General features: G+C 34.9%; 1 protein-coding gene and 1 long non-coding RNA gene across 2 annotated transcripts; both read left to right on the forward strand.

Annotated features, from left to right (window-relative positions):
* Window positions 1-5,088: 5,088 nt before the first annotated feature.
* Window positions 5,089-9,295, forward strand: LOC18448471 (putative 12-oxophytodienoate reductase 11). Its single transcript, XM_006858532.4, has 5 exons — window positions 5,089-5,190; window positions 5,891-6,031; window positions 6,210-6,340; window positions 7,130-7,306; window positions 8,541-9,295. Exons 1-5 carry the CDS (start codon window positions 5,096-5,098, stop codon window positions 9,119-9,121), a joined length of 1,125 nt encoding a protein of 374 aa, XP_006858594.3. The 5' UTR covers window positions 5,089-5,095; the 3' UTR covers window positions 9,122-9,295.
* A 4,339-nt stretch (window positions 9,296-13,634) lies between these two features.
* Window positions 13,635-14,915, forward strand: LOC148779954 (uncharacterized). Its single transcript, XR_016043690.1, has 2 exons — window positions 13,635-14,215; window positions 14,414-14,915. It is a non-coding gene; the product is annotated as an uncharacterized LOC148779954 (long non-coding RNA).
* Window positions 14,916-23,130: the final 8,215 nt, after the last annotated feature.

Raw genomic sequence — 23,130 nt, forward strand, 5'->3', positions numbered from 1 at the left:
CTACAACCACAACGTGATAATTAAGGGAATAGGATCCACCACGAAAAAAGGATTGAGTTGAGGGGTGCTCTCAGTGTGGAGTAATTTATCATTGAACTCAACAAATTTAGATATTTATTAACTCTTTTTTTTTTTTTTTACATAAGAGTTTTTTAGTAAGAATATTTGTTGTCATTAAGAGGGGTGTGACATCACCCACATGGAATATTAAATGTCATCAGTGTGCTCCATATGGATGATATCACACCCCATGTAGGTGACGTCACACCCTTCCTAATAACCAAAAATACTATTATTAAAAAAAAACTCCTCGTAGAAAACAAGAGTAAATAAATGTCCAAATTTGTTGAGTACAATGATAAATTACTCTATAATGTGAGTACCCTAATATAACTTTTTTTTTAATATTATTTTCTCCTTAAATATTGTGTCCACCGACTTATGTCATCCATGATGTCATCTATATAGTCCATCGGAACTAGAGTACTTTTTTTTTGGGGACAAAATCAAAAATAGGGTACTACCCATAGGGAAAGGGCCTAGGGTCGTGGGGTAGCACCCCACACTCTAATCACTACGTTATGGTTTATATCCTATTCTTATTGATACCACCCCACTAATACCTTAAAAAAAACTAACTCTTACATTTTAGGTGCATCCGATTGAGATAATAGCATGTGCCAAATTTCATATTCATACTATTTGTAGAAAAAAATTAAAAATAAAATACTCTGCGACGTCGGATCTAGATCAAAAGATCATTGATTTACTTAATCTAAATTGAACAACTAGATGGGGGAAAGTATATAACGTATACGGTATGGAGAAGTATAAAAAGCTTTGTCAAAAAAAGAGAAGTAGCACATTTAAAATTTTTAAAAAGAAAGTATTGGGCGTAGTGGGGGCATAAATCCAATGGGTACCCAAATTCTAGATATCTATTATTTAGAAGTTAAACTTTAAAATCATGGATATTACAACAACAACAATAACAAGTAATTCAACAACAACAAAAAATAATGCAACAAGAATAATAAAAAATAAAAATGGTTCATCTTGTATAATTTTTGTCCATTAAATTTATAACTGAGTTATTAGACTTGAAGCGTTAAGTCTATTTTTTAAGTTCACAGGTGGATTTGGAAAGATTTGATATGGTTCTTGGTTCTCAAACCGTGTTAAGGAGCGCCTAACCACCAGCCTTATTATTTAATCAGTAAGAAAGAAAAAGTTGAGGTAAATGTTCAAGATTAATATCACATCCAATGGTTAAGATTAATTGTGAACACCTTATACCAAAAATAAATGATGTTATTATATACTTTCCTTTAATGGGATTGTAAACAATGGCGCACTTGGGCTTTTGAGGGAAATGACTAGTAAAGGATTCATTCCAGATACTATTATAACACCTTGATTAAGGGTCCCTGTGATGTTGGGTTCTTAGATAAGGCTCAATCTCTGCATTTAGGGATCTCAAAGAAAGATTGCTTCCATGACTCTACAACATTCACTATTTTCATATGTGGTTTATGCAAGGAAGGTCTAGTTAATGAGGCTGAAGAGATATTTAAGGAGATCAAAAGGCTTGGGTATTCACCCATGGAGATTTGTGAGAGAAGCGGAGGAAAAAAAGGCTTTTGAAGACTGAACTCAATTTCTGTTTTTGAAAAATAGAATTTTTTTAATTTTAAAATTTTGAAAAACCTAATTTTTTTAATTTTCGATTTTTGGAAACTGAAAAGGGCCAATTGAATAAATGAGTATATATGTAATAACAAAAACTTCGAGGTAATTTCATAATAACGCTAAATATAACGGATATATATATATATATATATATATATATATATATATATATATATATATATATATATATATGTTATTTTTCCAAGTTTATATAAGGTTAAGACCTTAAAATGTAGAATTAAAGACGCGTCTAAAAAATCCATTGGAAAAGGTTGTTTTAATATTGAAAAACCCTCTAATTAGTCATCTTGACATCGAGAGGTATGAATATGAAAAAAAAATAAAGATTTTAAGTTCTAGAAGTAATGAATCTTGCAACATATTATCTAGATCGTTCATTCTCAAGATTTTCATATGCTATAGATCTACTTGATTATAGCTATTTTTTGGAGATTAGATTTTATAATAAGATATGAAAATAGATTTTCAGATAATCTTAATAATTTTTTACAACAAAATTACATGTTATGATAAAATTTAACCTTAATTGGATTGCTTAAGGTTGCAACTCATCAGAAACCACGCGCTTAAGAAAATGATAACAGGACGAAAAATCATCATAAAAGGTGAATAGAGTGACTGGCATCCAACTTCACAGAGCCACATGGAGCTAAACTCAACACTTTTGGGCAAATTAACACCATTGTTGATTAACATTACTTGTTCGAGAGGGGGCGTTGGAATCGAGTCAAGTAGGTGAGGATTGGGGTTTCGATTTTGAAAAACCAAACCCAAAACATAAATAAATCAGTTCGGATTTTTAAAATCCAATCTAGTTGGTTCACAAAAAATTGGTATGGAATTTCAATTTCTGAACCACTATGTTAATAGTTTTGGTTTGGATTTTAAAATTTCGAAATAATTATATTTTGGGAAAGTTGAAAAATAGGGCCTTCAACGTAAATTACACCATATAAGGGATAAATTTTTAATCGGTGCTGTTTGTATAGGACCTAGGCTCTAAACAATAAAATTAGAGTCTACCTTCAAATAGTGTCAAGAAATGTGGTTTCAATATTGGAAATCTCTGTGATAGCCTTAAAATATATTTTTATATTTATTTATAAAGTTTAAAGCTTCAAAAATAGTGTAGATCGAAATATCTATGAAAATCTTGAAAATTTACGGTCTAAAAATTCATTACAAAATACACTATTTTCAAAACTTGCAATCCATTTTTTTCTCATGTCCATGCATCTTAATGTCGAGATGATCAATTTGAAGATATTTGAGCATCAAAACAACCACTTCTAGTGAAATTTTTGATGTAGGCTCAAATTTGATCATTTAGAGCCTTGGCTCTATATAAACTATTCCCATTTTTAATTCTGAAAAGTTAAAAAATATTACGGGTAAATTTCTTAACAACAGTTAGTTAATTAGGGTAAATTTCTCAAAAATAATTAATATGGCTACCCTGGGAGACATGTGATCACATGAGGATTCTCTGTTTCATTCTTTACTATATTTGTTCCTTAAATCTATGTGACCAATGAGAAACGTCACCCATGATGTCATACATATAGTTCCCACTAGGGTTCCACCTAATATTTTATTAAGTAAAAAAAAGAAAAAGGTTTACCTTAACATTTAAAAAAGAAACATACACGAAAAGAAAAAGGTACAACAACAAATAATGGTAAAAATTGGTTCATCTTGTACTATATTTTATATATATATATATGTTTTTTTTTAAAGTGCACAAGTGGATTTGGATAGTTCTTAGGCTTCTCAAACATGCGCTAAGGAGAGCCTAAACACCATCCTAATTATTTAATAAGTAAGATGGAAGAAGTTGAGTAATGATCCTATGAGTTCTGTTGGCATAGAATCCTAAAGATAACCGATTAGATCCTAATCCTAAACCCAAAAATTAGATTGGTGAAGGGGATTCACAGGTTAACTTGCTCCAAAACAGGTAACAGATCCAGTAAGGCCCACCTTATATCTTTACCGTTGCTTTTCAAAATCACTCTCTTTCCATTTGACCAAAATTCTCCCCCTCTCTCTAAGAAAAAAGGGCATGGAGTTTTCTCTATGCACGAATGCGAAAAACCAGGGTAACTCTCTTTCTCCGCACCAATGTTGGAACCGCGATTCAGGGACCGAACTCAGCCATGGCCTGAACCCGAGTAGACGAGTAGCTCAGGCCGAGTTCTGAGTTACTCGGGTTGGGTTTGGCAGGGCCAAAAGTTTTTAAAAAATAAAAAATCAACCAATATTAAAAATTATTTTTAAAGTAAAAAATTATCTTATTTTTATAAGTAAGATTGAATAAAATTAATAAAAATATTTTTAATAAAACTATTGACTAAAACAAATTTAAAGGTATTTTGATAATTTTTTATTTGAAATATTTTTAATTATTTTTATCTAGTTATCTTTATAAAAAGGGCGAGGTTTGTATAGAACTTAAGCTCTAAACAATCAAATTAGAAGCTACCTTCAAATGGTATAGAGAAATGTGGTTTCAATACTGAAAATCTTTTTGATAGCCTTAAAATATATTTTCATCTTTATTTATAAAATTTAAAGCTTAAAAAATAGTGTAGATAGTGAGATATACAAAAACTTGAAAATATTTAAAATTGACGGTCAAAAAAGACGTTACAAAATATACTATTTCCAAAACTTGAAATCCAATTTTTTTTCATGTCTATACATCTTGATATCCAATGATCAATTTGAAAATATTTGAGCATCAAAACAACTTCTAGTGAAATTTTTGAGGTGGGCTCGAATTTGATTGTTTAGAGCCTCGGCTCTATATAAACTTTTCCCATATAAAAAATACCCCTACAAACCGAAATTAAGATGAGTATTTTATTTAAATAAGAAATAAAAAATAAAATACCACACTAATTTTTAGCCCTTGGAGATACCCGTCCACATAGGTGGACCGACACGATGGGCAATGGGCGTGATGAGTCCAAACAGCCGGCAACGGCGGCCGGTTCAATTCAAAGATGTTTATTCCAAATGACTCATACGCCCACGCTTCTAAGTGTTATACCCACTATACCCCTAGAATTTGAAATTGAGAAACAGTGGGTTTATAGAATGATTTATGCACAAAAATAGCCCCAAATTTCTCACAAAGGACACAATGTAACTGGAGTTCTATGTTGTGAGCCAAGTGAACTTTTTTAATTTCACTTATTGAGTATTATAATGGCTGGATGTAAAGAGAAAAGGGAACTTGGTCATATATTAAAAAGATAGGGGTTTTGGACCTAATATTTCCCATGGAAGATAAAGGTGTCTTTATCCTTTTTTTTATTGTCTTAGACCTAACTCGCTCTCCATATATATTGATGCTTGGTGGTGACAATTTGGGTCATGAAAGATGGCAAATTGTGAGAAGGGAGAAGAAGAAGTTAAGATGGATAAAATGCCTCTCTTAACACCTTACAAAATGGGCAATTTTTTCCTCTCTCATAGGTAAATATGCATGCTTTCACCTCTTTATCTTTCTCTCTCTCACACTCTCATTCATTAGTAAATAATAATCTCTCTCTCTCTCTTTCTCTGAGATTTTGATCAGATCTAGAACATCTGTTGTTGACATCGGATGGTTGAGGAAGTTATCTATGTCCAACCTCCATTTATTTTTCCCTTGTAATTTTCTGAAACACTTCGTCCCGCGATTGTCTAGTATTCTTTAGAGCAATACTCCCTAAATTGCTTTCTTACTAATCACTAAACTACAGTAATATTATTTTTAACCGTGAAATCAATTCTACGTGCCACTATACATATATATATATATATATATATGCTTTTCGTTTTTCGAGACAACCACCATCCTTCCTATTTTAATTAGATAGCTGGAATTAAGCTAACAATGTCACAGACTGACTGTGCTCATGAGTTTCATCACCATCCCATCAATGAGTTGGATGGAGATCGAGACTAGTGAGTGGAATCCACCTTTGTAGTCATGTCCTATTTTTAGGTTCCACTCGGTTTTTATCGCCATCCAAACCATTGATTAGGTAGTGGTGATCTTCACAAACACATTATTAGAGGTCCATTTTGGTTATAAAAATTGCAGTATGTCCTTTCAGTTTACTACTGTCTTAGTACAATGAGTGTGAATTTAAAACTTGCGTTTCCTTTCCTGAACGAATTTTCTTTGCAGAGTGGTATTGGCACCATTAACCAGACAGAGATCCTATGGCAATGTCCCACAGCCTCATGCAGTCTTATATTATTCCCAAAGAACCTCTAAAGGAGGATTCCTCATCACTGAAGCCACTGGAGTCTCCGACACCGCTCAAGGGTATACAAAAGATTTAGTCAATTTTATTTTAAGTTTTTTTATTTTAATGAATTAAGATCTTGGTATACATAAATTTTAGACAGATTTTATTGTAATTTTCATTTCAATTAAATAGAATTTAGTGTTCATCAAATTCTCGATATTTTTTCAATCTTATATTGTGGGTTTTTCTACTCAGGTACGCACATACACCTGGTATTTGGACAAAGGAGCAGGTTGAGGCTTGGAAACCCATTGTGAATGCCGTTCATGACAATGGTGGCGTCTTCTTTTGCCAAATTTGGCATGTGGGGAGAGTTTCTCATTACGGTAATCTCAATGTTTGTCATTTTCATTTAAGCAAGGGGACGATTCATCTTCATCATCCATTACCGAGGACAGGCGGTGGAGATGAAAGGATGTTAAACGGACCATACTGTGTGCATTTTTTGAGTGAAACCGAAACCATACAGTGTGTATGTAATCATTTCTTGCAAGGCGGGCTCCTTGATACCGCATCCAAGGGAATTGCTCCTCCTTAATTTGGATACTACAAATGAGGGCATGATCATAATTTTCTAAACAATGATAGGCCTACTGATGTATCATATAAAGGTTGGGGCCGGTTTGAGTTTTATTTTTTGGAAAATTGTTCCGTGTGGGCTGCACCGCATGACTATATATGTGGTCCAGAAAGTGTAAAGCACCCATCCATCTTAAAGATGGATGAGAGTAGGTGTTCCATCTAAAAACAATTTAACAGTCCAAATGTTTTCTTACTAAAATTATTATTTTTAAGTTTTAAAATTTATTTATTTTTTCATATTCATGATCTCTATGTTAGAGATTACATGCCCTTCAAAAATTAAGTCTTAAAATCCATCTCAAAAATATATTTATTAATAGACTTGCATTTCTACATATACGGGCTTGGCTGCATGGAAACCGGGTCCTTTTTTTTTTAGACCATCACTCCTCTAACATGGATGAATATGTTCAATCTACATCCATGGGTCCCCCACCCATTGCAAGATTTGGAACCTAACATATGCACATAAAACGCTCATAAATTAATGTTGAAATCTCATCTTTGTTAAGTCTTTAAATTTTTCTCTTCAGATTATCAGCCTAATGGGCAAGCTCCAATCTCTTCTAGCGACAAGGGATTAACCCCACAGCTAAAATCAAACCAATTGGATGTGGCCGAGTTCACGCCTCCCCGACCATTGGCCACTGACGAAATTCCTCTCATTGTAAATGATTTCAGGCTTGCAGCAAGAAACGCCATAGAGGCAGGTAAACTTTTTTTTAATCAACAGGAAATTTGATCTATGATCATTCAAGGAATTTTAGTCTTTTTTATGATAGGAGGAGAATTTGCTCTCCTTCAGTTATATACAGTATCACCAAAGTCAATTTGGACTTCTAGTCCATATCCAAGGAAAGCCAAACATGTTTTTGTGTTTAGACTCCATGCAAGGAACCAGGGACATGACTAGGGTAGTTTGGTTGACTTACAAGAAAACAAAAGGTATTTCACATTCAAATACTCTAAGGCTCCATTTCGACATGCTAATGTCATATCAAAGAAATAGCCTGCTTACCTTTATGAATAATCCTAAAAACCTTCTTTTGTTTTTTAGGAAATAGCGGGAAGACATGTTTGTTTTTCCTTAGTCTCACAGCCAATTTAGCCACTTTTTCCAGATAAGTGCAGTTACAAAGAAAAAGTTCCCCATGAATATTGGTAGACCAAGCTGGGATTATCACTTTTAAATGTGAGGAAGGAAAAGTTGGTACGAATCATAAAATTTCATGCGTCCAAACGGAACCTTAAGGAATGTCGGCCTTTACAAAAAAAATAACATTAAGGGATACTTTTTTTTTTTTTGATAAAGTTAACATTAAGGGATACTTTACAATGAAAATTTAAACTTAGGGCATTCACACCAATGATAGCAACTTGGAAGGCTTCTAATCTTAACGAAAGGGTTTTTGGTGTGACAAATTTTACCCATAATACAAGGCCAAACTTTTGGATCTTAAGTAACTCCAACACAAATTCAAATAGCTGTGTTTTACATAATTTGCCAAAGGCAATTCACAATAACCTATATTGGTGATTATTTGCTCAGTTGGGCCGACCAAAAATGATCCATTAGGGTTAATGTTAGCACAATAAATGCGTATCAGCCTATTTGAATAAACACCTCAACCCTCACATGCACAATCCATTAGCATGCAAATGTTAAGAGCATAAACACTTCCATAGTTGGAAGTTGGAAGTTGGAATACTTCATGCAAGCTGGTATGTGTGCATGCCTTATATCAGAAAATTGTTTGCAAAAGTTAGATGGAACTTCTTTCTGTCATATCAACTACCTGAAGAGACTCTTATATGTTCATTCTTCAATTTGTCCATGCCTTCCACCTAAAGCAAACAACTTAAATGGCTTTATGAACTTCATCTTTTACTTGAAAATTGCTATCTAACTAAATGTTTCATATGTTCTTTTTGAATTTGGAAAAGGTTTCGATGGAGTTGAGATCCATGGGGCCCACGGCTACCTTCTTGACCAATTCATGAAAGATAGTGTGAATGATAGGACCGACCAATATGGTGGAACATTAGAGAACCGTTGCCGCTTTCCATTAGAGGTAGTGGAAGCAGTAACAAAAGAGATTGGACCCGATAAAGTTGGAATAAGGCTATCACCTTTTGGAGCTCATGCAGAAGCCGAAGACTCTGATCCTGAGGCCCTTGGCCTCTACATGGCTGAAGCTTTGAATAAATACAGCGTTCTCTATGCCCACTATGTAGAGCCAAGAATCGTGAAATCTGGGGTTCAAGCTGAGACCAGCCATAGCCTCCTACCAATGAGGACCGCTTTTAAGGGGAACTTTATTTCAACAGGGGGGCACACTAAAGAAACTGGGAACAAGGCCATTGTGGAGGGATCTGCTGATGTCATTGCTTATGGGCGCCATTTCTTGGCTAATCCGGACCTACCTAAGAGATTCGAACTGAATGCTCCATTGAATAAATATAACAGAGAGACTTTCTATACCCCTGATCCAGTCATTGGCTACACTGACTACCCCTTTCTGTAATCACCTTCTCTAGTACATTTTGAGAAGGTCTTTTTTCCATATCACTATCAAGAAGATGAAAGAGGTCTTGAAACTTGGCTTTAGAATTTATTTTCTTTTCCATCTTTTCCTTGTAAGGGATGTAAGATTAAATTGGTTGCAATCTAGTAGTCACTTCTGACTAAGTTGGTCTTACCAGATCTTAGGTGGTTCAGTGGCAAATGATTCACAAAAGTTTTGTTTGTATGAAATCAACTCTGGATTTTCGATGTCGTGCCAAAACAAAGTACTTGGTAGGTTGTTTGGTATGTGCTTCACGGTTCACATTTTATACTTGCACGATCAAATCAAGTATAAATTGTGAAACCACCTAATTGCAAAATTAGTCTCATAGCGATTGGGGGGTTTGATGCAGTGAATCAGGCAAAGTTGTATTTCGTGCTACTCTCTTAGCTTCTTTTTTTTTTTGGGTTGGGGGGGGGGGGGGGTGGGGGGTGGAAGGGTGTGGCTTGTGGAGGGTTTGATGCAGTTAATCAAGCAAAGTGGCTCTTGGGGAGTTACCTGCAGTGAATCAGGCAAAGTGGCTTTTGCTCAAATTATAGGTTTTAAAAGAACAAGAACCACGACAAAGATCAATTTCATAGATCACCAACAAACTTTTGTGCATATATAGAGGGAAAACAGAAGCAGCAACAACGAAACAACAAAATAAACATACAAAAATACAAACTACTTTTTCAGGTAATATAATGTAAATCTATGAAGAAGATCACCAGAACATATATACTCTTGGTCCTAACACTTTCCCTTGATAATGTCAAGTTAATCAGTAATATTGTTATCAGAAAAGGCAGTGACATTTTATGTCTCTAATGAACATAAAAATTTAATGTCACCTCGTCCATGGTGAAGGAAGCTAGAAGTAAACTTCAACATGTAAAATGAAAATCAGTTGCAATATTTGTCATGTTCTCGAAACAGTATCAGAAGCAATCTCATAGCACAAGTACTATGTAAGTGATTTATCCACTAGAACAAGCACGGGGAAAGATGCTGTAAGTTGATAGTTGAACTTTCTTTAAGAATAAAATTACTAGGCTTCCATCTAGTTATTAAAGGAATACAATCAGCAAAAAAGACATATATACAGGAAGGGTCAGATAATGGAAGATTCTCTCTTATGAACAAGCCTTATTATTGGCATCTCTAAGTACCTGGTAAAGAGATTGACATTAGGTCATTGATGTCAAAAATCTCATCTATAAGTGTGCTCCTCCATGCACATGCAGCTTCTCTCGATGTCAACCTGACAACATTGAGCCACTCATTCTCTACAATAAAAAATCCCTGAGAAACCGAGAGAAAACAAGGTATGTCAAGTGAGCTACGGGTTTCACTTTAGTAAAGTCACAGATCGCCTCCAGGACACCGTAGACCCCATGAAAATCTACCCCTGAAAAGACCAACTACAACAAATGGGTTGCCTTCTCAATGGATCTTGCATTGAAGTTGAACTCTAGGGACTCCTCTATTAGCTTGGCTTGTTAAATTGAGCAAGACTCAGATCTTGAGATTTGAGAATGCCACCAGTCTCTATGCTCACATCAAATCATCATCCCATTCCCAACTGCATGGAAATCCTTGAGGACTAGAGCCCATGACTAGTTTACTTGTTTACCATACAGATAAATTGGACTTGACCACTTCGAGTCTTTGATATAATTGGAATGCTTGCATCACCCAGAAAAACTTAGAAAAGAGAACAAACAAAGAAAGCAAGAATGAAAATATTTGCTAAGATTTGTAAATAAATTTGGCTATAAACAATGAAAGTTTGCCACTTCCCAAGTGACTTTTTAGCATGAACAACATGGAGATTCACAGTTCAAATGTTCAAAGAATATTATATGTAGATTCATTCTTTTACTTTATTTCTCATTGAAACAGCAAATATCTGACTCCCTTAAGAAAATGAACCCCTCCCAACACTTCCTTTGTCACTTTTCAATGCTGATACCCTAATTGTTTTCAGGGTTTGAGTATTTATTTATCAAATAATTAATTCTATTTTGGAATGGTCATTAACATCTCTCCTAGTAAGGTGGCATTTTCTTATTATCCCAATTTAAACAAGGCTCTTGTAACCCTTTTTATATGCACATGATCATTCTCCCATCAGCCTAAACATAGGTCAGAAATTGAGTTCTACAATTTAAACCCATTATTCAATGATCATTCTCCCATCAGCCTAAACATAAGTCAGAAATCTAAGTTCTACAATTTGAACCCATTATTCTAACAACAAAATACTCCTTGGGATGGGAGGTGAGCTATACAGAACAAAGAAGGAAAGAAGAAAAAAGAGATATACAGATCTATGTAAACATAAACCCAAAATAGGGAAAGGGTCCTGGTATTGGTTGGGGAGGGGTCCTGAAACAAGTAAGGAAAAGGAGGAAGAAAGTGTCTAGTTTGCTTCTGGAACCTGGAATGATGGCCAATCAAAATACGCCCCCATCAAAAGAGAGGTCCTAGCTGCCCAAAAGTCCATCCAAAATTTCCAAATAAAACTTATAAATCAAAGATTTAGGGGTGGATTGCAAACCATTAAAAGGAATCCTAGAAAACAATGCTAAAGATTTGGCATCAACCCAGATCTTTGTGCGATGGCAGACCAATCTTTCCATCTACGACTCCAAAATTGACACTATTACTAGGGAAGTTGAATTCCCTTCCAGATTTCCTGACTTGAGAATATCTCACCAGATCAACCAAAGACGCACAGACTGTACAAGGAAAAATAGCATTGCAATGGTGGGCAGGGATCGAGTCAACACTCCCCCATGATGGGAAGCCAATGAGTTTGATGACGTAGTTGCAACTGTTCCTAAATAAAATTGGCAGACGAACGTCCGGGACACTTGCAAACACCTTCTTGGTCTGAACAATTATCAAGCCAAGCGGGGGGTACGTGACTTTCACTCCACGAATGCTTCACCCTCTCCCATTTCTTCTTTCATGAAATGATGACATACTCTCCTCTCAGCCTATACAAGAGGGCTAGAGCTCTCATTCTTCATCATTCAACAAGTGAGTGTATATATGAAATATGTATGAGTGAGATGCGTACGAGAACTTGATTCTCGAGTACTTTAATAGATGTGTGTAGTGAGTATGAGATATGTATCAAGACTGTCTAGGAATTCAAGCCGTAACTACTAAGTCGGAGTTCTCTTGTATGCTTGTAAGTGTGTGTTACTGCCTGTTTGCAAGATGGATTGAGTAAAAGGAAAAGGTGTTTCCACACCCTGGTAGGTAAATCAATTTCTATGCGTTTAAAGTAAGTTTTTCTTGTGCCTCTCCCTATTTTGGATTTAATATAGGGTATAGATGTGCGATTGAGCAATTTGGTTCCCTAATATTTCTTCTTCTTCTTCCCCTCCTAGTTCTTACCCTTAAAGTTTCCTCCCTTTTTATGTTTCAACGCGTTAAAGAAATCCCCATTCTACTTCTCCTAAACACATACCTTCTACTTCCATAGGCCTTAGAATACATCTTAAAGCTTTTCCGGTTTCTCTTAAGTTGCCTGGAAACCGATAAGTCTTATAAGTCATGAGAAAAGAGGATAGGGTTAGGGTCAAATGGCAGCTAGGACCAAAAATTGGAGAAATATAATTTCAAAAAAAAGACTTTAGAAAATCTTGCAGGTCAAGACTCGCAAGTCATTGGCTTAATCATTGATGCTATGTGCATCGCCTTCTATTGGATCTTAGGACATTAGCAACTGAGACATGCAGTAAAAAAATTTGTTGTCAAAAATAGAAATTTTTAGGGTTTTACGGTTTACCCTAAACCCTTAAGGTGAAGATCTAGTGAAATGCATATTCTTTACTGCTTGTCTCAGTATCTAATGTGCTAAGATTCAATAGCAGGCAAAGCACATAGCATGATTAATCTTGCCAATGAGTACAATATCAACTCCATTTATTATAGAGCTTGGAAACTTTACCCATTTCCTTGACCTACAAAATTTTCTAAAGTCATTTACTTAAAATTATATTTTTAAAATTTCTTGTCATAGCTGTCATCCAACCTTAATCTCATTCTCTTTTTTTGGGACTTACTGGTTTCCAAGAAACTTGGAGAGAAACTAGAAAAACTTTGAGATAGCAAGGACTCTAGAAGTAGAAGGTATGAGACAGAATTAGAATGAAGATTTCTTTAAGGAGTTGAAACATAAAAAAAAGTTTCTAGATTAGAAATTTAAGGGTAAGAACTAGGGAATGAAGAATAAGAAGAAATATTAGGTAAACAAATTGCTCAATGGCACATCTGTAGCCTATATTAAATTTGAACTAGGGGTAGGCACAAGAAATTTTTACTGTACCAGGGCATGGAAGAAACTTTTCCTTTTATTCAATCTATCCTTCAAACATGAAGCAGCTCACGCTTGCAATCACACATAAGAACACCGCTTTAGTGATTAAGGCTTGCGTTCCTAGATATTTTTAATACAAATCTCATATTCGCCACACGTTCTTTTATGTAAGCACCGAAAATCAAGTGTTCTATTACATCTTACTAAAACATCTCACACTTGCACAAATTTGTTGAACTAAAAAAAATGAGGGCTCTCTCCTCCTTATATAAGCATGAGGGGAAAGCCTCTCATCTCTACATGAAAGAAGAAATGGAAGAATGTGGAGCATTAATGAACTCAGAGGAGGAAAAGTAGAGAGAAAATGGGGCATTAAAAAGGAAGTGGGTTTTTACGGAGGGTTCCACTTATTAGTGAATGAATAGTGACCGCACTTCTTAAGTGAAACCTTCGTGTTGCAACAAATGATGTCATTTGCCACTATACGGACTCTACATGGGCCCTACAACAGGACCCATTTTTCAGTTGTGGACCTTGCGAGCTCATAATTATTTTTTTTGGGGCAATGGGCTGGTATTTGCCTTGTCTATCCTCCGGTTCTTCATATTCTTCCTTTTTGATAGCTGCTTCTGAGGTCCTGGGCACATTCTGTTTTGGCATGGCCGAGTCTGGTGGTTCAGACCTTATCCCTATTGATTCCATGGAGCTACTTCCTACCTTCATTGGCTTCTTCAGTGGTAATTTCTCCATTCCATCTCTTCTTTCCACTGGTTTATTATGCCTTCTCTGTCTTTCTTCTTCTAGGTCTTCACAGACAGTATTAGGAGACCTTTCTGGTGCTGGCTGTTGTGTTATTTGTAGAGGATTTAGCATTTGGAATGCTTCTCCAATGGCCCCAGGCTTATAGTAGATTTTACCCTCCGGTCTTTCGCCAGAGACTTGGGACACTTGGCTCTCCGGTTTCTAATTATGCTAATCGGTAGTCCCTTTGGAAGATCCATGCTTGAATCTTTCTCCTGTGAGGCCATGGTCAGTGACATCTTCTCTTTTTAGGGCAGTCATCTATGTAAGCCATATGTCTGAAACAACTGCTCATGTTAATCCAAAACGTAGCCATCGTTCTTCTTCAAACCTTTGGGGAATGTGAGAAGGAAGTAGCCTTTCAACTTACTTTAGAAGGTTTTGAGGGATGTAGGAATTCTTAGACTTGGTTCCTTTCTCGATTGATAGAAGGACGGATCACGTGTGTTGGAGCGTTGGGCTGGAAACAGGACCCAAGGAGAATAAACCAAGACTGGTTTCTTTTGGAGTTATTCATGGAGAATACATCTAAAAATGCTTGTTTGGAACTCCTGTATGAGACAGGAAAGTCAGACTGCACAATTGAGAAAGGAAAGTGGCTTTTCTTTAACGTCAAATGAATTTTGAGCTTATCCACATGAGGATCAAAAGTCTGCACCAAGCCCTATGGGTTACAAACGTTCAGTTGATCAACATAGCCACTAACTGCCCCACATGGATAATGAAAAATAAAATAAAAAAATAAGAAACATTTCAACTACTCTGTAAGACCAGACAACTTGAAACTTTCAACTCCAATCCAAAAAGGCCTGTCATTGGTAACAAATCAAAATTCTTCTTTCTAGAAACAAATGAAGTGCCGCCCTTCTCATTCATATCCTTTTCTTAGAGCAGGAACCTTATCCTTTTCTTAGAGCAGGAACCTTTCTTTTATCAAAACAAACTCATAAGAGCACAATAGTTTCAAAAAACTTATAAGAGCACAAATGCCGAACAAAAGAAATGTTACTACCAATAATCTATTGTGAATTTGGTCATGGGAATCTCTGCAATTGGCCCTCTTTTTATCTAGAACTTACCATTGTTATTTTGGTAAAATCTAAATTTTTTAAATGTTTGCAATTATGTAAAGAAAATATAAAATTATTTACATTAACCTGTAAGCAATCAATGTACACCAATCATACAAGGTTGAATGTTCTCTTGTGCCATGTATGCAAAAAAGAATTACAAGTTTTACTTGCTCAATAATCTTGATAAATAATGATAGCATCTTGAAGCTTCATAAGACACGAGAACCAAGTCCCGTATTACTTGGTGTAAGAACATCAAAATCACTTACAGACCATTGAGCAGTCTCACTCTTACGGCTCACATAAATTTCAGTACCCACGTTAAGCGATGTCCACAACCTCCTCGCAGGTTCTGTTCCAGGATCCTGCAATGTCCATTTGTTAGCAATTAAATAAACACTTGGCATTATATGTGGATGTGCACACTTGCACATACAGAGACCAGATAGTGAGAGATGTAAAACCAAAGGAAATGAATACAATATGACCCTTCACCTTTTGGTATAAGGAAGTCAACCGTTAAATGTGAAATGAAATAAGGTGTTGGATGTGAAATGAAATCAGGTGTTGGGGTATGTTCATGATTGGATACAAAGTTATGACACTTTATGGTGTCAAATTTCACATCTTATTGATAAGAGTGATTGTGGCCTTTTTGTATCAAAAGTGAATAGTTTTATAGTATATAGTAGTGTTTTAAAACACGTCGAGTCGAATTGGACTTGCCCGGTTCGACTTGGGAATCGGCACAGTCCGTGTCGGTTCTAGTATTTTATTAGGAATCACTTGATTTCACAGATAACCGGGCGATTCTGTATAGTGAATCGCCGATTCACTAGACCGAATCGGCGAGTCTCGTGAAGAACACGGGCTGCACAGTATTCTTCACGGGTTTCTTCAAATTTTGTCTTTTTTTTTTTTTTTTTTGCTATGTGATCAATATTCAGGCTTTATACAGCTTTTTTCAGCCTTTTCATGCATTAAATGGTAGAAAAATTTCAATTTTTTGGATAATGAAAGTTATGGGTTTTAGGGTTTCCGCTTTTCGTTTTGTTTCATGCCAAATAGGGCATGAATCTGTGAAAAGTTTGAGGCATATTGATCGTAAATGTGTTCATTAGAAATTTTGGTTACGAATTTGTGATTATCTTTGAGAAAAACGGATTAATTTGGAGATTGAAGCCACGGGTTTATGAAACTAGGTAACAACTCTGCGTTTTTTTTTTTTTCCGCCATTTGATCAATTTCAGTCCATATTTTGAAAATAATAAGTTAAATTTGTAGGGTTTTAAATCTTTATCGTGTCTTTTATCATTTACCATGTTCAATTTTATTTAATTTACTCAATTACAGCCTGAGTTTTTAGAAGATCACAGTGATGTCTGTGAAAAAAAAAATTCTGTTGTTTTTTTTTTTTTTCGCCTTTCGATTTATAGGGTTTTGAATCGTTATAGTCTTGTTTATAATCAGATGTATTCAATTTGATCTGATTTATTCAATTTGAGCTTCATTTTTTAGATTCAATGACTGTTGTCTGTGAAGAACTGCGTTTTTTTTTTTTTTTTTGCCCAATTTAATTAATTTGATTTGATTTATTGATGATAATGTGTTCATAATTTAGGGTTTTGATTCCTTATAGTGTTGTTTATCAAAACATGTACTCAATTAGATGTAATTTATTTGTTTGGAGGTGGATTTTTTAGTTGAAATGACTGATGTAAGGTGGCTCTTTGAATAACATTTTTTTTTTTTTTGTAATCCGTGATCGAATTGTTTGAAAATTTGTGATTTTCTTTAAAGATGTGAAAATCTTGACAAGGTTTTGATTATCATGAAGTATTAAACCATATTTTTAATTTTTATTGTTTGAGTTTGCTATACTTTTTTTTTTATTTTTTTTTATCCATGATCGAATTTTTTGAAAAATGAAGATTTTTCTAAAAGATGTGAAAATCGTGACCAGGTTTTGATTATCATGAGGTATTAAACCATATTTTTAATTTTTATTGTTAAAGTTTTGCTTGAAAAAATTGTCTGTTGACAGATTATTTATGCAAAAAAATGCATGTTATTATATTTTTAATGCAAAACTGTATTTTTTTTAATTTGTTGTTAATGCATTTTTGAGTTGGAATGACTGATGTTAAGTGGCTCTGTGAAGAATTGTTTTTATTTGCTTTTTTTTTTTAATACATGATCGATTTTTTTTGAAAGGTTGTGATTTCCTGAAAAGATGTGGAAATAGTGACCAGGTTTTGATTATCATGAGGTGTTAAACCATATTTTTAATATTTATTGTTAAAGGTTTTGTTGAAAAAATTGCATGTTGATAGAATATTTATGCAAAACCATACATGTTATTATATTTCTAACGCAAAACTGTATTATATTTTAATGTAGTTTTGTATTAAAAATGTATTTTCAATTTTTAAAATTTTGAACGCAAAAAACACACATTGTTAAATTGTATTATCGTGAGGAATTAAAGTGAATATCATTGTAAAAATATCGTGGCATATATTACAATTATATTATCTTGCATTTTTTCAATTTTATTATTAAATTTTTAATGCAAAAAATGTATGTTCTTGATAATTGAGTTGTAGCCATGTTTGGAGCTTGCATTTTGTATTATATTATCCTGTATGTTTGTAATTGATATGTACGAAAATATTATTATCAATAGAAGTACTTTGCAATAACAAATAACAACAAATATAACTACATGAACTACCCCAACATATTATTACTACACATGGTGATTAATTTTCTTGTTGAACTGTCAGGTTAATTTTTAACTTTTTACATATTAAAACAGTTGAATCATGTCAAGATCTGCAGAAGACCATGTATGGCAACATGGGGTCAGACTTGATCCCAGCAAAAAAGATAAAATTATTTGTAATTACTGCCAAATAGTGATAAGTAGTGGGGTACATAGGTTTAAGCAACACTTGACAGGGGTTAAGGGAGATGTTTCTACATGCAGTAGTGTCCCTAGTAATGTAAAAAACCAGATGGCGACATTTCTTAAGGCTAACAAAGGTAAAAAAATTGTCAAACATAGGATGAATGAGGAGATAACTAGTTTATATACGTCATCAAGCAGGATTGATCTAGAAGAGCAATATAATAATGACCTAGAAGAGCAATATAATAATGACCTGGAGATGCCACAAAAATGAGCTTACATGAACAATATCAGAAGGAACGTGGGTTTAGAATGCCTGGTGGTTATGACATAGGCATGCATGGTGGGTCTAGCTCAGACATGCATGGTAGGTCTAGCTCAGACATGTATGGCGGGCCCAGCTTAGACATGCATGGCTGGCCCAGGTCGAGCATGTATGACGGGCTCAGCTCAAATATGTATAGAGGGGTTGGTGGCAGTATGTGTCAACAAGAATCAAACGTTGAAGAAATAGTTTCTAGCTTATTTAGGAGTGCCAGTATTGCAGGACATGGTCGTATAGGCCCATTTCTCTCAAAGCCTAAGTCACAACAGATGACCTTAAAAGGCATGATTAAAGGTACAAGAAACATGTTGAGGAGATATGTTGGTAAATGGCTCAACGATAAAAGAATTCCCTTTGATGCAGTCAATAGCCCATATTTTCTACATATGGTCAGTGCAATCCAGAAAGCCTGGCCCGGGGTAAAACCCCCGACAGCATATGAGCTCAGTAGGACAATATTAGATGAAGAGGTGGAGAAAGTTAGAAAGTGGATTGAAGAATATAAACAGAGTTGGCCAAGGACAGGTATTACTCTCATGAGTGATGGTTGGTTAAATAATGTTAGCAAACAGGAGTTTGTAAACTTCTTTGCCTATTTCCCAAAAGGTACAACTTTTTTGTCTAGCAAAGACGTATCAGGGACGCAAAAAGATGCAAACTTCTACGTACGACTATATGATTTGATAGTGGAGGAGGTGAGAGATAAGCATGTAGTCCGGTTTATTACAGACAATGCGCATGCATGTGTTTCTACGGGCAACAAGTTGTTGGATAAGAGGAAGCATCTAGTATGGACCCCGTGTGCTACACACAGCATCGATCTTATGTTGGAGGAGATCAGTGAGATCAAAATTGTGAAGGAGACTCTAGAAGAAGCAAGGTTGGTGTCGAGATTTATATACAACCACTCTAAAATTTTATTTCTGCTTAGAGAACACTCTAAGAAAAAAGATATAATTAGGCCTGTCATAATCTGCTTTGCGACCGATTACTTAGCTGTGGACTCCATTCGGGAATCTGAAGGTACATTAAAGAGATTGTTTACCTGTAAAGAGTGGTTAAATGACCGCCTCTGAAAGTCCAGTACCGGTATAAAAGTGGACGACATAGTCTCAAATAGGAGGCTCTGGTCTCGATGTTCCAGTGTCATAGAGGCCACTGCCCCTTTAGTCATAGTGTTAAGAATGGTAGATGCTGATAAGAAAGCTACCATGGGCATCTTTTATGAAGGTATCGAGAGGGCGAAATCAGCTATTGGGGAGAAGTGTAGTTTTGCTAGCAAAGTGATCGAGATTATAGAAAAGAGGTGGAATACCAAATTTGGACGTTCAATTCATTATGCTGGTAAATATATATTTATATCATTAGAATGTTTCATTTTAAATCATTTTTTTATGAAATTGTAAATGACATTTTTCTATCTATATATTTTCTAGGTTACTACTTCAACCCAAAATTTTTCTATTTGACACCTGAACATCCCTATAAGATTATAAAATGAGTCAGATACTTTATTGTAAGGTTAGAGAGAAGCCATCGAAACCAAGTAGCAGCAATACAAGAGGTATTATTTAATGTTTGGGTAAAAACTTCATTGAGTTGTTATATTTGAGGAATAATGCACTAAAACGAAATATATTTGTTTTAGCTTGCTATGTATAGGGATGCCATAGGATCCTTCGGAACTAGACTTGCCAGGAATTCTCGAACTAAGATGGATCCAGGTTATCCCCTAGCTAATATTTTGTTCATTCATATATTTAATCTTATGAATTGTTCTTGCCCTTACAATGCTGGGAGATATATGGTACTGATGCACCTTACCTAAAGAGGATAGCAATCAAGGTGCTCTCCCAGACATGTTCTGCTACTGGCTGTGAGCGCAACTGGAGTACGTTCCAATGATTGCACACTACTAGGAGGAATCGACTCGCTTCGGAGAAGCTTCATAAACTAGTCTATGTTCATTACAACTTAAACCTCTGAGAGAGACAAATAAGAAGGAAGCTTTAAGACTATAGGTCGATAGACTTAGACACAATATTTGTCACAGACACAGCAGACCAATGGGTAGCAGAAAAGGAGGAGCCAATGTTGCTCAAGAGAACGTTCCTTGAGGCTATCGGTGAGGAAGATCTTGAAGAAGGTGATGAGCAGCATGAAAGAGGAAGCAGCCCGCCAACGTATCCACAATTCGTCGGAGATGTCGGTGATATTGCACCTAATGAGGGAGAGTAGGAAGGGGGTCTAAAGGAAAATGAGAGAGATGATGATTCTGAGGCCACCCTATCCTAGCCATATTATTCACATATCGAGTCCCAACAACAACAGGGTAGGGATGAGCACGACAATGTTGGTGAGTATGAATGATAGACAAGCTTTGGGGATTTTGGATTGGGAACACAATAGAACACTAAAACTCAGGGATTTGGGTATAGTCAGACGCCTGCTATATCAATGATTCGTTTTTAGATCGAATTAATAAATTGTCAAACGAATTCAATCAATGGTATCAGCGTGACCAAGAATAAGAGCGACGTCGTTTGTCATTTTATTTTTAGATCGTATGTTACTAATTGTATGCTCTATTGTAGTTCATGTATGTTGATATACTTATTCCATGATAATTCTATGTTTATCCTTTTGTGTGATGTAAATTAAATGGTAAATAGTAATTCATGCAGGGAAAGAACATATCAATATTCGCATATTCATGCAAAGAAATGAAAATTCTTAATGGAGTACCCTCATTTCTTATTGAATTCCTAAAAAACAATATTTACAATGAATTTTAATTATTTTTTTGGATTTTTTGGAAGCTTTAATCTGATCGATTCAGCCGATTCCCGATCCGGATCGTCGATTCGCCGATCCAGATCGATTTTTTAAGTGCCCGATCCGGGTCATCGATCCGCTTTTTAAACCATTGGTATATAGTATTAAAATAGATAAAATTTAGAATTATCGAGAATTACTTTTTCAATCGCCCTATAGGGTCTCACACGCCTTGTAATGTATTACATAAAAATCAAACGCAATGAATCAAGAAAGCCCAAGTACCACGCTACATAGTTTTGAGGTATGAAATCTATCTCACATTACATGGTAAGGTGATATAGGGAAAGAAGATTCAGTAACTTTTTATATATTTTGGTTATATTTTGGCTAATTGTTTTATGAATAAGTATAAAATATATGGACATGGAGTGATATTGCTAACAAATTTAAAAGAGTCTGTTTATGAATACCATGTGTTGTAGTACCTCCTTGTGCTAGGAGTACGAACTACTTAAGGTAGTGATACACATGGAGATGTGATTTGTTCAAGGGCTTTGAGTCCTATGTATGAGATACATGATATGGGTATGGCTCATTCAAATATGTAAGCAAGAAAAGGAGTGTTCTGATGGAACTCGGTCTTAGTGACCATCATCCGAATAATGTCCAGTAATATGATGTGTTGCATGCGATGATGATCTTTTAATAAAGTCTCCATATTTACTAAAAAGAAATTTTTATCAAGTTTTTGCTAACAATTCTTTAGTCATGCTTTATTTTAGATAAAATTGTAATTTGGACTTTATGGCTTGTTTTTGTGGTTGTAAACATGACTTGGTAGGTTAATACGGTAAAATGATTTTTGAAGACTAAACATATATTTTAATATTAAATTGGATGTTTTGAGAAAAAAAAAAAAAAACCTAAGTCTATGAATGTGTGTTTTTTTTTTAGAAAATCGTATAGACATGTTAGGTCTACTAAGTCTTTATGAAAAATCATTTTAAACCGTTATACCATTATCTAACCATTGCTTGTGATATATTTATCAAGTCAATTTCTTTTAAAAGGGAAAAAACCATTATGCCTTCAAGGTATTCATAAAATTGAGAGAAAGACTGTCATGAACGGGTTTTTAAATATTCATATGTCTTGACTCATATTTGTAGTTATTTAGAATCATCGATTACCTAATGCCTTAAACCATAGGGAATGTTGTAAGAAGGTCGTCTTGCTAGGCTTCTTTGATACATTTTATGTTGATTAGAAAACTTGGTTTGTATGGATTTACTACCAAGATGACTAGTGTGGTTGAACCTTTGTGGTTTATAAAATGTTTTACATATTGTGAAACCACTAGGCATTGAATTACTTATTGCATGGAACTTGTTATGCTATCTCATGATATAGACATAAGAATGTTGAGAATGTATATATTGTATGTACAATAATTGAGTGGGAGCTGCTATCGTCCCACATTTTTTTAACTACTTGGATATTCACATATACAGATGCAATTATCTCAAGGATCTAAATGATGTGAAATTTACATCTGCATACATGTTAATGCTTGGAAGAAATACAATTTCTTGAAAATCAAAGAAATATGATGCGGTGACATTGTCCATCCTGGAGGCAGAATACATGACATGTTGTTTGGCAGCCAAGAAGGACGTATGGATTAAGAAATTTCTTAAGTGACTTGACTTTCAACCCGTGCGTTGTGAGGCAATAAGGATTTTCTAAGACAACACGACGACAATA

The sequence above is a fragment of the Amborella trichopoda genome, chromosome 11 (assembly GCF_054954075.1).
Source record: "Amborella trichopoda isolate Santa Cruz 75 chromosome 11, AtrichopodaSantaCruz75HAP2 v2.0, whole genome shotgun sequence".
NCBI lineage: Eukaryota > Viridiplantae > Streptophyta > Magnoliopsida > Amborellales > Amborellaceae > Amborella > Amborella trichopoda.